This window comes from Diceros bicornis, chromosome 13, assembly GCF_020826845.1.
Source record: "Diceros bicornis minor isolate mBicDic1 chromosome 13, mDicBic1.mat.cur, whole genome shotgun sequence".
NCBI classification, from domain to species: domain Eukaryota; kingdom Metazoa; phylum Chordata; class Mammalia; order Perissodactyla; family Rhinocerotidae; genus Diceros; species Diceros bicornis.
This window is the reverse complement of record NC_080752.1, coordinates 6,501,816-6,513,591: the sequence shown is the minus strand read 5'-3', so window position 1 is coordinate 6,513,591 and position 11,776 is coordinate 6,501,816. Positions and strand designations below refer to the sequence as shown.

Below are 11,776 nucleotides of genomic sequence, written 5' to 3'. Positions count from 1 at the left end.
GCTCTATGCCAGGGCTGAGAACACAATGTCACACAGACAGTCACACCCCTGCTCTCATGGAGTTTACATTCCAGTGTGAGAGAGAAGCAATGAGTCGATAAACATGATTCTGGTCTGTGCAAGGACAGCAAAAAGCAGGGTGCTGAGATGGGGAAAAATCCAGGGAATCTCCTTGGCTGGGTGATCAGGGAAGTCCTCAGAGCTGAGACCTGGATAGTGAGATGGAGCCAGTGATGGCAAGGGCTGGGTGGGCAGCGCAAAACAGAAGTATCCGTGTAGCTGGTGCATGGGGAGTGAGGGAGGCCTCAGTGAGGGCCCTAAAAGCAATGGGAAGCCACCGGAAGGCGTTTCTCCCTTTCTTAAAAGAGAGTGACATGATCCTGCTTGACATTTTAAAAAGATCATTCAAGTTGCAGGACAGAGGACTGACCGGAGGAGGTGAGAGGGGAAGTGGGGAGCCCAGAGGAGTCTATGTACCTGTGCCTGTCCCGAGGCTCCGGTAGAGAACTCATGACCCCTATGGCTACTATCTCATTACATCCTTCTAGCGGGGAGGCTGGTAAACCCGAGGGTCTACTGCTATGTAGTGCCTCGGGGGCGCGTAAGTCCCTGCACTGTCATTTTCTTCTGTGTGACCCCGCACCTCAGTTTCCTCACTCATAAAATGGGGATGACAAGAGCATCTACCTCCCAGGTTAACACCGAGACTGAACAAAGTCGTCTGTGCTTACCAGCACGGGGTCTGCCCCCAGGAACTCAGTACCTATCAGCTATTATAGTAACACTATTAACGACAGAAACCCCTCCCTCCCCCACTGAGGGCCTGGGCACCCAGGAGAGAGCAACTCCCCCTAGGCCTTGCCTGTCCTCACAGTATCCCTGTTCACCAGCCGCAGGCGCCAGGGCAGGCCACAGGCCATGGCAGGCACGCCTGTGGCACTCACCTTTCACTGTGACCTGGGCAGTGGCCTCAATCATGCCCAGTGAGGAGATGGCCACGCAGGTGTAGTTGGCGGAGCGCACGACATTGCTGAGCTCCAGCACGTTGCGGCCGACTGGCATCTCGTCTTCCTTGGTGAGCTCCTCAGCCCCCATCATCCACTTCACGTAGGGCATGGGTGCGCCCACTGCGACGCACGTCAGGTTCACACTGCCGCCCGGCATCACCTCCTGGCTGCTGGGAGGGATGGAGAAACGAGGGGCCACACGGCGCACTGTGGGAGGAGGGAGAGAGGCACTCACAGGCCGGGCAGTGCACACGGGAGGATGGAAGGGCAGGGGCCCCTCATCCAGGAAGCCCCATCTTCTCAGAGCCAAACCCCCCTCAGAGACAGGAAGGACGGAGTCCCTGGGCCCCAGTTTACCACCTCCCACCCCACTTCTGGGCTAGAAGTAGCCCCACACTCAGGGACCGGAACACGAGAGATCCGCAACCAAGCTCACATTTTACAGCCTAGGAAACTGAGGCCCAGAGAAGCCCTGTTTGCCCAGGGTCAGAGAGGGACTCAGTGCAAGGTCCAGGCCTCACGTCTACACTGTCTACGCTCCAGGCCTCGTAAGGGCAACGTCCCAGGTCGCCTTCCAGTGCCTGTCCCCCCCACCCCCAACGGTCTCCAGAGGGGTCAGCTGGGGCACCAGAAGCCCAGGCACCCCAGGGTGGAGGGTCCTCAGAGCATGGCTGGGGCAGGGCAGAAGGTCAGTCCGGGAGTGACACGGCCACCTTCTCTGGAGTCACTGCCTCCACCTCTAGGCCATGACTGGAGGGTGAGAGATGAGGGCAGTGGCATGACCACCTGCCGGGACCTCAGCCATGCTCAAGGCACAGCCTGGGAACCCAAGAGGAGGGGCCGCCTCTTAGGATGGGCTGGGCAGGGGCAAAGGGCTGGGGCAGGCCAGGGACGTGGTCCGCGGGCAGGATGGGCATGACGATGGCAGTTAACATGATGAAGGCGCCAAACAGATGGCTTTCCGTGCCAATGAACAAGGGTCTCAACAGGGAGGGTGGCTGTGCCTGGCCACGACCTCCAGCCTGGGGCCGCCCAGGTCAGGAGCTGTTCTGAGCTTCTCAGTCCAAGGTGCAGCCTGGAACCCACCCCCAAAAGTTGCAAGCTTGGCACAGATATTCAGAACATGCAAAGGGATGGAAGGAGGCAAGACCTAGCCATGGGCAGGCATGCGTGGCATGCAGACAGGTCATGCAGCTGGTGGGCTGGGGGGTGTCCTTTGTGAGCTGTAGAAGGCAGGCAGTGAGGCTAAGTGACCAGAGGGTACCACCAAGAGCGCGGGTCTCCGAGGACCCTTGCCAGGAAGCCCGGGCATGCAAAGGACCGTAGTGCCACATCAGAGCCCCTCCACTATACGTTCTAGACTCTGCTGCTCGCATGGTCCAAAACCACAGAATCTGAGCTGGAAGCAACTGCAGAGACCACCCAGTCCAACATCTGACTTCACTACACGGGGGTCAAGCTGCAGCTGAGACCAGACATCTAGCAAATCACCAGGTCCTGTCAACGCACTGCCTAAAATATCCTTCAAACCCACTAATTTCTCTCTAAATCCACCACCAAAGTCTAAGCCACCAGCGTCTTTCCTCAGATTGTTGCCTCGGGTTCTTCACTGTCCCTCCTGCCTTGTCCTCTGGGCCCCAGCTCCCATGACTGGCCCTCCACAAACAGCTGGCACAAATCTGCTCACAATGCTTCCCTGTGAAAACTCCTGCATGGTTCCCCAGCCCAGACCGCAGGACCCCACCTTACTGCTTCAACTCCATCCTCACCGCCTCACTCCAGACAGAACCAAAACACGGGCAGTCCCAAGAGCAAGCAGGCGTGATAGCATCACGGGCTGGGTCTACCTCCCTCTGCGTCCCCAGGCTCACCTGGGGTCTCAGTGTGCCTCATGGACATTCAGTGTTCTGCCTTCTAGAACTGGCATCCTCATTTTCTTTAGGGGAACCACGCCTCCTCCCATTCCTGCTACATGGGCCAGGACCCAGACCTGGCTAATGAGACATATAGGCTTTGGACTCTTGCAAAAACTACTACAACAGTGATTTTCCCTACTGCAGTGGCTAGCCTTAGGGGGACTGGGGACCACCTTTCACAACACATGAGAGAATCTGCTTGAGAACAAAGAAGTCAACTGAGGAGAGCAGAGCTAAGAAACAGATAAATGCCTGAACAAACTGTTCAAATTCTGGATCCAGCCCTGCCCGACACCAAATCTACTTCTACATTTTTTAGTTTGGTAAGACACGAGTTTCCTTGTTTTGTTTAAGCTGATATAAGTGGGTTTCTGTGACGTCTGAAAGCTGGGACTTCACACCAAATGACAACAGCACATCATAGATAAAGCAATTGTGTGTGGCAGAGAACAGGTGGATCCTGGGGCATGGTTGGCAAGAGGCAGCCACGACAAACAGCCCCCTTTGAGCACTTGCCCCAAATGGCTCAAGGAGGCCAGGAGGCACGGACAGAAGTGTTGCCCAGCCTGGTGGTGCTGGTACTCCCTGGGCTCCAGAGCTGGGCCTGAGAGCTGGACCGTGGAAGGAGAGGTACAGGCATGCAGGTCTGTTTGCGGACCAGGCCCAGGCCTGCCGAGGAAGAGAGAGTCTAGCACAGCCCCGGCTCGAGCAGAAAGGCACAGAGGAGCAGCCTTAACTGACCAAGTCTCTCCTCGCCTCTCCGCTCAGCCAGCAGCTGCCCCACCTCCTCCCTGTTCATGGGCATCAAAATGAGTTTGAGGAAGGAAAATCACTCGCGCACCTACTGTGTGCTGAAGGTTTCCATGCTACAGATGCTATCACCTCCCAACCACAGACAAGGGAGCTTACTTAGACTGATACTGTATGCAACACGCCTGAGTTTATATATGTACTTGGAGTAGGTCTGTGTGATGACAAGCTCACGCTCTTCTGAGCCCTGGCTAACAAGGCTGAGAAAAGAGACCCATGAGGCTCTAGGGAGAAGCTTGTGGAGCTTCTTGGCTTCTGGGTTAGCCGAGGCTGGCAGAAGATATTCTCTAGTCGGCATAAGCATGGGATTTGGGGAGCCTGTGCCAGGAGAGAGGTCACGGATGCAAGCTCAACCCTGTTCAGTGGTGGAATCTTGGGGCCTGATCAGGTCCCTGGACAGGAGAACAAAGAGCCCCAGGAAAAGGAAGTACATCCTTGGCCAGTAAACCCTGGGTCTCAACCTAGGCCGTGCAGAGTGTTGACTGGTCTTCACCCCAAAGAGCCCCTGGAAGACAAGGTCTTCTATTCCACTGTCAGGAAATGGGGGGCCTTCAGGAACTAACACTGAGAGTAGTTCTGTTTTTATTTTTCCCCACCTAGACGTGAGTGGAATGGAGAACTCCAGGGGCTAAGGATTAGTTTGAGGCCAGATGTGACACTCAGGGTCATCGCTAGCACCAGGCAAGGTCCTCAAGCCCAGAGACTCCTGTGTATACCACCCATGATGCTTTCACAAGAACACGGGGCACCAGTCACGCCCAAGGAGTCCTGGAAAGTGGTTTCCTGCAGCTCAGACTCCTCCTCCTGCAGTGTGCAGGAGGTTAGGGCATGCCTAGAGGGAGGGTGGGGGCAAGAGAGGGGAGAGACAGCCAGTGGACTCGGCCTCATGGACCTGCACGGATGGCGACCCCCATCCCAACAACCAGGAGTGGCTGGTGCCTCACTGCAGCAGCCCCACTGTCGTTCCTCCCGCTGTCAGACACAAGGCCTCCAAAAGGGGCAGGACTCGCCCTGGACTCGGTCTATTGACAGAAGCAACAGCAGGGAAGGAAAAACCAGAGCCGGGAAAATGCACTTAGGGTCTAATCTTGGGCTCCAACAATGCCGGTCTATTACCGTTGCCTGTGCATCCTCAGCGCTGATGTTTTATAGACAATTTCCAAAACAGGGCTTTGCCATTTCTGGATTACATTTCAGCTGTAACTTTTAAGTCTAATTATTTGCACTGACAACCCCCTATAATAGGGCGGCGCAGCGCCCGGAGGCATCAGCATTCAGAGGAGTGACAGCCTAATCGCAGGGGGAGGCAGCCCCGCAATCTGCATTCACTTGAGGAAATTTCTCTGATGAAAATAACACAACATTAAGGAGGGGATAAGGGGCAGGATCCACTGTATCAAGATAAAATAACTCTTTAATAAATAACCTTCTGGCTGCCACAGAGCAGTAATTAAATACCAGCGCACTCAGCACACAGTTTTAAGTAAAGCTGGAAAAACGTAAGATGTAATTATCAGTGCCAAACAAATTACCAGCCCAGCAAATCCCCCAAGAATATTTAGAAACTCATTTCTGCCTTCCCGTTAAATATTTGTGTACATGCTTATTTTTGGTGGGACCACGGAGGGGGAGAAAGAGAAGGGACAAGGGACCAGAAGGGTGGGGGAGGAGGTGCAGGGGCTGGGCTGTCTCTGCTGATGGCTGTTTTCTGAATGCCCCTGCAGATCCGTCCGGTCAGCGAAATGGTGTCAGTGAAATGCCCCAGAGCTCACGAGTGCACATGGAGGGATGCTCGGGGCTGACATCTGAGCTGAGGCCACAGCGCTCCTCCTGACTGGCTCCCTCTCCCTCGTGGAGGAAACTCAAGCCACAGAGATGATGCAGAGGGGACAGGTGGCCTGGGTCTGCTCCCTGGGGCTCAGACCAAAGCCCAGTGGATAGGTGAGTCTCCTCGACCACACAGACCATGTGACATAAGAATGACTGCTAGCCCCTGCTGCTGGCCGGAGGACTGCAGGTAGGAGTCTGGCCTGAGGGCAGGGCTGAGCCCCTTGTGCTACTGCTCTGGAATGGGCTGCAGCAGAGTCTCCAGGAAGCCCTTCTCCACCTGTGGCTGGGTGGGGGCCTCAATAAGTTGCAGTTGACTTTTCAGTCAGGTGTGAGCTCCTCGGGTCTGAATGCCCGGAACCCAGCACAGGGCTGAGCAAACGGGAGACGGCGGGGAGGCTCGGGCAGAGGCACCTGGGGCAGGCGGGAAGACCTTCATTTGGATCTGGCCAAGAGGGAAAAGACAAGAGCATAAGAGACTTTCTCAGTGAGCCAAGACGATGCCATCCATCTGTGCCATGAACACCAAGCTCTGTGAAGCAGACCCGGGCTGACTGCCCTGTCGAGTCTTGGTGGGATCCTCAAGGTCAGGGCAGACCCTGCAGGACTTTGTCCTACGCTGTGGAATCTTGAGGGAGAGGCTCATTCTAGATTCATCTTTTCTGTCTGTATTCCCAGTGGTTTCAGCCGAGCTTGGGCGAACGTGGAGTTTAGGTGAGTGGGGGGTTGTGGAAGGCCCCACTGATGCGCATGAAGAACTACAGCTCTTACAGCCCCGCCAACCACTCCTGCGCTCCACCTGGAACAGACAGCTGGCCTGGCCTGGTACAAAGGTGGGGCACGGTGTCATGCCATGCACCATGCCCACCCGACCACCCGAGCAGAGGAGCTCATCTAAGAGGACATGCAAACACGTGGTGCATTAGGGCCCCAAGCAGCAGAAACATGCAGGGGAGGGGGCCTGCCCACCCACCCCCGGTCCTGCCCGCCTGCCGGCCCAAACAATTAGGAGCAGTGCCCGACTGGCGGGCAGGCCTGGCGGAGTGAGCCCGAGGGAGCTGACCGAGCCCGCTGGTCCCTACTGACAGGAGCATCGCATCGGTGGGCGGACTGTAGATGGGTAAGAAGTGAAAAGGACCAACCTTCTCGCTGATCTGAGAGATGAGAGTTTGGGTTGATGGCAGAGTGCGATGAGGATGAGGAGGGAATAAAAAAAAGACAAGGAGAAACACAGAGAGAGTAAAAACAGGCCAACCTTCACCTGCCCACACAGCATGGAAACGAGACAAGACTCCTGTGCCCCACGCACACGCACGTGCACGCAGGTGCGCGCGGACCACGCCGCTACAGAAGACTCAGGACTCATGGAGGACACGGTGGACAGGGCTGGATCCCGTCGGCAGGTGCCGGGATGCCAAGGGCGGGACAGGAAGGGGTGGAAGTGGGGCACAGGCAGGCCCCCATGCCTCACGCTCACCCCACAGCTCGGACAGACCCAGTGAGTTAGGCTCTGGGGTCAGGGCCCACCCAGCCCACAAACCCACCAGGCACACAAAGCTGCTAGAATCCCGCCACCTTGAGGAAGCCCCACACTGCATAGCGCTGCAGGGTGAAGAGCTGGTAGGGGCACCTGTGGGGAGAAAGGTCGTGGAGACACTGCCCCATTTAGAAGCTGTGGCCCAGCGGCCAGCTCCCTGTAGAGAAGGGGGAAGGTTGGCGGCAGGTACGCTGGGCTCCATGGAGGGCGTGGCCCCACCCTGGCCCTGGCAGCTGTGCATCCTGAGAGCTGGAGGAGAGAGACACTGTGGACAGAAGGAGAGAGTGAGTCACTCAGGGAGGGAGTCTGAGGGTGACGGAGAGAGGCTGGTCCACCCAGCATGCCTGGGCCTGCTGGACTGTGGGTGGAGCTGCGGGCAAGTGTGAGCAACGTCAGACGTAACTGGATGATGCATTCCCCAACAGCACTCCTGACAGTGGCAGTGGCTACTGACGCCCAAGCACTTCCTGCATGCACAGGGCCCTGCCAGGAGCTTTATACACACTACCCATTAAATGTAGCAACTGCAGGGCCTCAGAGAGACAGTGGGAGCCCTGAGAGTCTGGGGAAAGAGGACGATGTGAGGTCGACACCGAAGCCAAATCCGCAAAGGAGACATGGCCTTGGGCTCAGCAGACACGGTAGGAGAAGAGAGTCCGAGATGGATGGAGATGGATGCCAGTGGGAGGCCGTCCATCCAGAGTAACGGTTCTCAACTGGGGGCATTCCCCCAGGTGACACTGGGCAACGTCTGGAGACATTTTGGGTTGTCGTGACGAGGGGGTGCTACTGGCATCTAGTGGGCCAGGGGTGCTGCTAAACATCCTGCAATGCACAGGACAGCCCCACACAACTAAGAGTTATTTGACCCCAAATGTCTATAGGTTGAGAAACCCTGGGCTAGGGTCCACACGACCAGGAGGCTGAGGCTTAGGTCCTGAGCTGGAGCCCAGTGGGGGCCTTCCACCGGCCTGGAGGGTCACAGGCACCTGCTCCGGAAGGAAGCCTTGCTCTGCTGGAAGACAGGTGAACATAGGCCAGCAGGCAAGCCAGCACTGGGGGTTTCTCCCTGGGCAGCCCACCTACAAGCAGGGTTCTAGACACAGAGCTGGTGGCCAGCACAGCAGAGGCTGTCCCAGAGGAGCTGGGCTGATGGACCCTCAGCACTGCTGGGGGCAGAAGGCAAGGGCTTTGCCAGGACTGAGATGAAGACGGGTGGGGACATCAGAGGCAAGGGTCCTAGGAGCAGGGCTTTCCAGGTGTCTGCAAGTCCAGACAGTAGGGCCTGCCCTGTGGCTTTAGGGCAAGTCGCTCTCGGCAAAGCAGGGCAGGTGCAGGTTCAGGTCGGGCCGGGGGACAGAGACTCAGGATTGGCCCTTAGACACCAGGGTCCACAGGAACATGTGTGTGTGACAGAGAGAGGGAGAGACCACTGAAGCCTGGTTGGAACAGCCTGTTTTAGGGTCCCTGGCAAGTGGGGCTAGAACTAAAGAAAACCCCACATTCCCTGCCCAAAAGGTCTGTGGGAATGAGCCAGGAAGGCGATTCAGGAAGACCTAGTGGGAGTGGGGGATGGGCCATGGCAGGAGCCAGTCAGGGTCATGTGTGGACAGAGGGGGCCCCCCAGACAGGAGGGCTCCAAGGGGCTGGAGGTAAGAGCTTCCTAGTCAGTGCCCGAGCTGCCTGCTACAGCAGCTGAGCTCAGCTCAGCTCCAAAGACCCACTGCCCTGCCTCAGGTCTGAGGCCAGCATGGTGACTTCGGAGAACACTGCCCAGCCAAGATGACAATGCAGGGTCCATCCCCCTTGGGTCTGGGCTTTCTCCTGCTTCAGTGCGCCTCCTGCAGCTCTGCCCCAGGAAATGTGCCCACATGACCATGCCTGTGCTGCTTGCATGGAGTTCACAGTGGCTTGCGGGGCCTCTCCTCTCCTGGGTACAGAAACACACAGCCAATGCCTTTTCTGCTGAGGCCCAGGACCTCCGCTCTCTCGACCCTATGATCTTCTGGAAGAAGTGTTGGTCAACACCGCACAGCATTTGGAACGGTCCAGAGGCAGGTCCTTGAGAAGGGTCATTCCAGCCGTTCTTCTCTCAGAGAGGACGCGTCAGGCCCCTGTGCGCCTGTCAGAAGCTCTGCCTGCAGCAGCGTGAGGGGAAGGCTGTGCAGTTGACAGCTCCACTCATCTTGGCCATTTGGGTGGCTCTCGGGCTCCTGGGCCTCCCTGTCCAGATGCTGTTCTTTTGTTTTTTTTTTTTGGTGAGGAAGATCAGCCCTGAGCTAACATCCATGCCAATCCTCCTCTTTTTGCTGAGGAAGACCGGCCCTGAGCTAACATCTATTGCCAATCCTCCTCCTTTTTCTCCCCAAAGCCCCAGTAGATAGTTGTATGTCATAGCTGCACATCCTTCTAGTTGCTGTATGTGGGACATGCCTCAGCATGGCTGGAGAAGCGGTGCGTCAGTGCACGCCCGGGGGTTCTGAACCCGGGCTGCCAGTAGCGGAGCTCGCGCACTTAACCGCTAAGCCACGGGGCCGGCCCCAAGGTGCTGTTCTTTAAGACAGGCCCCGGGTCCACTCAGGTGAGCCTCGACGAGCAGGACACCTGACAAGGGGGCCAGTGGGGACCTCCCATCCCATGCCCCCAACTCCAAAGAAGCACTGTCCACTGTCTCTGAAACACAATTTGCCTATCACAAAACGGGCTGGCAGCCCGCGGCCTCTTGGGAACCTGTGCCCTGACACAGAGCAGCCCCTCAATAAGTACATGGTTGATGGCCTAATTCTCTCTGCCTAACCCTCTCTGATCAAGTGGACCCAAAGAGTGCGACAGGCCCCTGACATAGCCCCACCTCGTGTTTGGCCTTGGGCAGACAGGTGGACGACACCCCTCGCAAAGCTGCACAAAGCATTCAGCGTGATGAAATCATTGCTGTAAGGAAGCCACATCCACTTTCCTTTACAAATCCCCCAAGTGGAGACGGTTTCACTTTTAATGACACCCATCTGTACAAGAGGGCTAAGTGAGGGGACGGTAGGGGCTAGCAGGGGCTCCAAGGCCACTCCTGGGCACCATGCACACCAGACCTAGCATATTCTCAGGAAGAGACAGGGTGCCAGCTTCGGTCACCCCTGGGCTGTGGGCATAGCAGAAACTGGACACTCCAAAACAGTCCCTGGGCCCTCTCTGCTGGGTACCTGGACTTGTGAAAGTGCACAATCCACTTCGTCCCAGCAAGAAACACCTGAAACACGGTAGCTGCTCACCAGTGCCTGCTCACAGCGGCCTCAGCCTGACCCTCTACACAAGAGTCCTGGCTGGTGACAGAGCACAGACCCTCTCTACAAGGGTACTGACTGGCTCCTCCTCCAGGAAGGCCCCAAGTAGACCTGGCCAGAGGGAGCCTCGCCTGACCTGGAGCCCAGCTTGCTGGAGTAGGCAGGATAGACTCAAGGAAGGCCAGGCAGGTATGCACACATCTACACAAAAGCATGTGCCTGCTCGTGCACAAACACACATAGATATACAATGAGAAGTCTGCTCTAGACTCCTATGCGGCTCTGGGCCCACGTGGCAGGACCTATAAGAGATACAAATGCTCCCAAGGGTGGCTGCTTCCCAAAGGGCCTGCGAGGAGGAAAGCAAAGTAGTGGCGGACGTTAGGAACCTGCCCAGTGGGAGCTGTTGCTGCCACTATGGCTGCTGCAGAAAGAGCAAGAAGGAAGAGAGACTGGGCCCATAGCAGCCCCTCATGTGTCCACACCAAGGGCTCCAGGCAGCATGCCCAGCAGGGGCAGCTCAGCTCCGTAGAGACAGGGCTGGGCACTGCCCGAGTCCTTACCTCGCACATACAGGTTGGCGGGAGCCGAGTAGCGTGTGCCTGCAGAGTTGGTCGCCACACACTCATACTTCCCTTGGTCCGACTCCTCGCTGCTCTCAATCTGCAAGGCACCTGAGGGGACACAAAGACAGAGGTCAGGCCTGGAACACGGGGAGGGGTCTCGACAGCGTTTGTGGCTTGTGTTGATCAGATGGTGCAGACACTGGGGCCACACCCCAGCAGCAGTGCTGCTTCCAGGAAGCTCCCCCTGAAAAGCCCAGTGGCCTCCTGGCTGGAACCAAGGGTCAAACTCTGGAGCACAAGCCCACCCCAACTTGCAGTCCTGCTGGGCTTGTCGGCTTGGCCAGGGGCTCTACACCACCCTCAGACTCCACTGAGTGGCCATCTTGCTCTGGCGAGTACTGGAGCCTGTCTGCCAATGAGCATTCCCATGAGTGCTCCCGGCCCTACTGGCCCTGCAGGGCAGAGCAGAGCCAGGCGTGGGCGGGAGCAGCCTGCAGACCTGCTGGCCTGGGATTCGCAAGCATACCATGCCCTCATCTGACAAGAGCCTGAGAATCTGCTGCCCACCAGAACCCCAGAGGAGGGAAGGGGCTTGCTCTGGGGCCCTGGTGCCCAGCAGCCTCGGCTCACAGCAGCCATCATCCCTTCCCCCACCCCCACCCCGCCAGCCCCACCCATTCCAGCTCCTCTCCTCAGCCTGGGCCTGCTAAAGTGCTTCGACCCACCGTGGCTCCTGCATAATTCAGGAAGCTAATGGAGGCTGTAGCTCCCACTCGGGCCAGCGCAATGAGGAGCTGCTCTGGCCACAGACAGACAGGAGCCAGGATTGGGTGGG

At 57.4% G+C, this 11,776-nt stretch overlaps 1 protein-coding gene across 2 annotated transcripts in view; it reads right to left on the bottom strand.

Annotated features, from left to right (window-relative positions):
• PTPRF (protein tyrosine phosphatase receptor type F) overlaps positions 1-11,776 on the bottom strand; it is a 78,724-nt gene that overhangs the window by 31,437 nt on the left and 35,511 nt on the right. For both annotated transcript variants that reach the window (XM_058552160.1, XM_058552162.1), the window contains exons 6-7: positions 10,939-11,049; positions 945-1,214 (exon numbers count right to left, since the gene is read on the bottom strand). In XM_058552160.1, coding sequence (XP_058408143.1) covers positions 945-1,214; positions 10,939-11,049 — 381 coding nt within the window. The remainder of the gene's footprint in view (positions 1-944; positions 1,215-10,938; positions 11,050-11,776) is intronic.